At 51.4% G+C, this 5,799-nt stretch overlaps 1 protein-coding gene across 1 annotated transcript in view; it reads left to right on the plus strand.

Moving 5' to 3' along the window:
* The window catches only part of LOC119358513 (putative disease resistance protein RGA4), a 10,194-nt gene extending 5,800 nt beyond the window's left edge, over positions 1-4,394 (plus strand). The window contains exons 4-6 of the mRNA XM_037625018.1: positions 716-798; positions 3,003-3,348; positions 3,459-4,394. Coding sequence (XP_037480915.1) covers positions 716-798; positions 3,003-3,348; positions 3,459-4,394 — 1,365 coding nt within the window. The remainder of the gene's footprint in view (positions 1-715; positions 799-3,002; positions 3,349-3,458) is intronic.
* Positions 4,395-5,799: the final 1,405 nt, after the last annotated feature.

The raw sequence follows: 5,799 nt of genomic DNA on the forward strand, positions 1-5,799 counted from the left end.
AGTGCCGGTTTGTGTCTTCAACTGGGACTATAGGTTAAGACTCTTTAGTGCCGGTTGGTGACACAAACCGGTACTATAGGTTAGACCTTTAGTACCGGTTTGTGTCACAAACCGTCACTAAAGGGGCTCGTGGGACCTGGCCTGACACCAGCCTGCCACCACCCCTTTAGTATCGGTTCGTGGCACTAATTCATAGCCATTCGAACCAGCACTAATGGTCACATTAGTGCCGGCTCAAATACAAACCGGGGCTAAAGGGGTGAACATTTGAACATTTGACCCTTTTTCTACTAGTGTATAAATATAGATATAGATATAGATACATCGCCGCTTTGAATGAGTGGTACTACATTAATAGGATAATTGATTAGCATGTTGAGGGCATCTATAGGCCTAAAAAGTGTCTCGTATATGATGTCTTTGTTGGAGGAATATCTTTAGGCACTAAATATAGATGTATGTGCAATATAAAAGGAGAATAAACCAACAAGGTGGCAGACAGAAATTCTTTTGCACATTCAGCATTGTTGAGGAAATCGTTAACTGGTAGCTGCTCGGTTGGCTGGCGAGTAGGGGATTAATAGGCTAATCGGCAAGTTAATCGGCCATTTAATCAATTAATCGGACGATTTATCACTTTATCAGCTACTCGGTGACCCTACGAGTAGGGATTAATCGGCAAGTTAACTGGTTAATCGGACGAATTCTTTAACAGGGACATTCAGAAGATGGAGATGAGAAGTGCCACCCTATGCTTCCTCATCATACTTGTGTTACTTGGAAGTTCTACTCACGCAGGTTATGTGTCTTTCTCTCTTCACGTTCTAGATATGGAAACTAAATTGATATTCTATAAGAACACTGATGGTTATTAAGAATATGTGACAATAATTCTACATGGTAATTTTTTGTTGCAGAGAACTGTAACAATCACGAAATTACAATTGATGCATGTGTGAAGCCAATTTGTAAGTTGGTATGTCTCACTTCCTACGGGAAGCATTTGAGGGAGTATGGTTGCACGGGCAACCCACCAGTTATTTGTGTTTGCTATGTATGCCATGATTAGACTTTGTAAGATGAATGTCCTGAGGGTCATCAGATATGCTACATAATAAAATAAGGACTCTGGAAATGCCATCTTTGACATCGCCCTCTCCATGTCCAACTTGTTTAGTGTGCATCCACATCTACCAACAATAGAGAAGCTCATGATATTATATATGTTAATTCGTGTGAGAAATAATGTGTAAAGCTTTAGGATATCTTACTAGTTTCTCTTCTCAGAATACTAATGTACCTATCAATCCCTTCAAACAATATACGGTAAGAGAATGATCAATTAATCCCTTGCCAAGAAGTGCTCCGTAGATCAATTTCTTGTATGTAAAAATAGGGATTGCCCATGTGAATGAAAGTAGTGTTGAGATGTACTTCTTCCGCAAGCTTCACAATCATCCAGAAATGCAAGTGGTATATGTGTGGATGCACCAGATGTAGAACTCCCCAGATCCATATCCATATGTTCATTTGGGAGAAGTTGTGCGGTGGTCAGGATCAACAACATCTGCTCTTGTGTCACGGTTTGGGGCAGGATTATAGCCATGCATTATTAGTGTATTATTACTTACTACTCCCTCCGTCCCATAATATAAGACGTTTTTTTGACACTACTAGTAGCCTGGGTGATGCATGGATGAATCTACCAGCCAGTCATTTTATCAATTGCCAAAGCTTATATGATGTGGCATTTTATCTGTCTATCAATAATCGATCAATTGCAGAGCAAACCTGGAGCAAAGTAACATGATCATGTCACATTTGGTTTCTCAATTAGCAAACCTATAACATGTGGCATTTTATCTATCTATCTATCTATCTATCTATCTATCTATCTATCTATCTATGTATCTATCTATCTATCTAGGAGTATCTATCAATTTCAGGGGCATTTCATCAACAAGCCTGCGAGCGATGGAGTCGCGTAAGAAGCCCTCCGCCTGCGCCACGGTCGCCAGCCTCCCTGACGATATACTAGCAAAGATCCACGCCCACCTGAGCCTTCGCCGCCATCTTCCGTGCCTCGCACGACACGTCCAAGCCGGAGGTGCCGTGTCTCGTCCCTGCCCGGCGACACCCTAGAGACCGCCACCCTCCTCTCCCTTGCCGAACGCCGCGCCGCAGCCGTGCACTCCCCGGGGCTTGGCCATGCCATCATGGGCTCCTCCTGCTGGGGGTTGTTAAACTGTGGTTTGGTGGAAACTGGCTCAACGCATCTGGTGCGTGGCCTATCACTATATATAGGGTACCAAGGGGTACAATACAGGTACAAATACAGTTGTGGTACAATATACAGTCTAACACCCTCCCTCAATCTTAACTGTGGCCTGAGGTACTCAGTAAGTTAAGATTGCGTCTACAACCTATGAACAAAGGAAGAGACAACGGTTTGGTGAAGATATCAGCAAGTTGATCCTTGGAGGAGATGAATTTGATCTGCGGGAACTTCTGTGCAACACGTTCTCTCACAAAATGATAATCAACTTCGATGTGTTTCGTTCGTGCATGAAATACCGGATTCGATGAGAGATATGTGGCACTGATGTTGTCACACCAAAGGACAGGAGGCTGACTGTGAGAGATCTTCAATTCTCGAAGAAGGGACTGGACCCAAATAAGCTCAGCAGTGGCATCAGCAACCGCCTTGTACTCAGCTTCAATGCTACTCCGAGAAACTGTAGCCTATTTCCGAGCACTCCAGGCGATCAGATTAGGACCAAAGAATACGGCATATCCCCCCGTGGATCGCCTGTCATCTGGGTTACCAGCCCAGTCCGCATCACTGAAGGCCGAGAGCACACTAGAAGGTGCCGGCCTGAGATGAAGTCCATAAGAGGCAGTGGAGCGAACGTAACGCAGAATACGTTTGACGGTAGTCAAGTGAGGCTCTCGAGGAGCATGAAGGTACTGGCAGACACGGTTAACTGCATATGAAATATCAGGCCGTGTGATGGTGAGGTACTCAAGAGCCCCAACAAGGCTTCGGTACTCTGTAGCATCATCAGCAAAGAGGGGATTCCCATCAGGAGCAGAAATAGGCACAGTGGAGGACATTGGAGTAGTAGCAGCTTTGCACTCCAACATGCCAGCACGCCGCAGGAGATCCTGAGAGTACTTCTGCTGAGAAAGAGCAAGACCATCATGTGGATACGTGACCTCCAGACCAAGAAAGTAATGAAGTTTGCCCAGATCCTTGACAGCAAAATCAGAACTGAGAGCCAGAACCAAACGATCAGTCGCCGCAACAGAGGAGCTGACAAGGATGATATCATCAACATAGACCAGAATGTACATGATGACTTCCGGTCGTTGAAGAATAAACAGTGAAGTATCCGCAGTGAAGGCCACAACCCATGAGCACGAAGCGCAGATCCCAGCCGAGCATGCCAGTCTAACAGGGGTGGCTCGTCATCGCTGACGACCGGGCCCGACTGTGCCTTGTCAACCCGGTCACCGGTGAGTGGCGCGCACTCCCGGCCATCGACAACATCCCCTGCCTCGACGCCCACTGTGGGCGCCGCTACTTCACCTTCTATATGATGTGGTTCCTTAGGGGGCCGCTCCCTCTACCGCAAGGTTGTCCTCTCCGACTCCGCCGCCGTCACCATGCTAATCACAGGGCCGGATTACGGTGTTGTGGCCGTCGCCCGCGGGGAGCCACCCGCAGCAGGAGGAGCCCGCAGCAGGATGTGCCGCACTGCCGCTACATGCATGCTGAAGACCATCCGAAGACCAGGTTGACTCAACAATCAACATCCGCCACAGCGGAGGCCGGGACGTGGAGGCTGCGGCACTGGTGCAACGCCATCGAGGACGCCGTCCACCATGAGGGCAGGTTCTACTCGATCACATGCTCCGGCCAAGTGGAGGCATGGGAGGAGCACGACGCCGATGCCCCTGGTCTGTTCGCGAGCGCGGTGATCGCACCGAGGCTGCTGCTACCGGCCGACTCGGACCACCGCAAGTACGTCATGGCAGCCCTGGGTGGACAGCTCATGGTCGTGCTCAAGGAGACCACAGGTGGGCGGACATCGCCGTCCTTCAAGGTGCAGGTCCTTGACTCCGGCGGCGAGGAGTGGAAGGTGACAGACGACATCGTCGAAGCGGCGCTGTTCGTCTTGGGGAACAGTTCCCTCTGCGTGTCCACGAGGAAGCACCCGGAGCTCAGGGCCAGCTGCGTCTACTACACCGAGGATGATCAGGATGCTCGCGACCGCTACTACAATTGCATCGAGATGTTCAGCCTCAAGGATGGCAGCCGGGAGAAGGTCGAGGGCCTTTGGCGGTCCTGTAGCTGGCTACCGCCGACGTGGTTCACGCCTTTCATTCCATGACAGATATGGTGACTTGTTTCATAGCTTGGGTGGCCGTATGCATCTCCCAGAGTATGCATCTCCCAGATGCAGAGGCTAGGGTCATCCTTCTTTTTTAAAAAAAGTACTTTATTATGTGCGTTACTACAGTAGATATGCCGTAACAAGCTTCTGAATAAAGGTAACGGTTCCGTTTGATTTTTAGTAAAAAGGCTTCAGAACTCAGGAAACATCAGCTTTTTTAGAAAAGAAGGATGACCCCCGGCCTCTGCATCTGGGAGATGCATACGGCCACTTTATTGATTATTCTCGAGGATCTTACAAACTATTACAAACAATATATCTGAATCCACCTTCTTGGCAACATATGCCGCTACTCCTATCCATATGATGAAGGAATGCTAGCTGGGCCACTACCCAAACCACTCACCTAAACCTAACAACAAAAGCCAGAAGCCCCAGCCGAGCCACATACCGGGTCTGGGGCACAATCTAGTCAGACACACTCGTGTGTCGTCGCAGACATCTTCCACAGGTCCGTCTTCAGATTATATTGAGGCTTCTACCTTGTCTGGCCACTCTGCCATCGACGTCAGCATGACGCCAGACAGCTACCACTTCATGCGCGAGTCCATCTCCGCGCATCGGACGCCGAGCCTCCACAGCGCCATGCTGCCGATCTCCACCGCCATCAATGTGTGAGATGAAGTACCGCTCCACCACGACAGGTACAAGGTAAGGAAGGGCGAGGTCCTCATCGGAGACATGGCCGGACGGGCCGCCACCAAGAACCAGACAAGCTCGCCATACACGCCCAGCATCCCCATGCCCAAGTCGGCGCCTTCAAGAAGGTGACGACGCTGTGGCGCCGCCGCCGCTTAGCCACCGGGGCTAGGGTTTTCACCCGGGCGTAGGGGAAGGGGGGAGGCAGGGGAAGTTGAGCCTCGGCGCCACCACCAAGGAGGGAATGGCGTCCGGTATGCCATCGACGCCGTGACCGCCACCGGCGGACAAGGGTTTCCCCCGGCCAAGCACCCTGCCGCCACCTCCGAACCAGCCACAGCATCAGCAGGCGCGTGCACGCCGGAGATCCAAGCCGACCGGAGGTCATGCATCACGAGCGGACCAGAACGCCTCAGATCTGACTAGGGGAGCCCGGGGCCACCCCGCGTCACGACCAACACCCACCGGGACCTCGCTGCCGGCGCAGCCGAGGGGATCCGGCCAACCTCACCAACAAGCACTCCCCGCCGCCGGAGGAGCGCCGTCCGCACCAGCGAGGCCGCCGCCTCAGATCCGGGCCCTCACCACCGAAAGGGAGCGGCCAGAGGCCTCGCCGCCGCCCTCATAGGCAGCCGCGCGGGGGCCCCGGCGACCGCCTCCGGCAGCGGCGAGGAGGAGGGGAAGGGGGAGGTGGCGGCGCGAG

This window comes from Triticum dicoccoides, chromosome 2A, assembly GCF_002162155.2.
Source record: "Triticum dicoccoides isolate Atlit2015 ecotype Zavitan chromosome 2A, WEW_v2.0, whole genome shotgun sequence".
NCBI classification, from domain to species: domain Eukaryota; kingdom Viridiplantae; phylum Streptophyta; class Magnoliopsida; order Poales; family Poaceae; genus Triticum; species Triticum dicoccoides.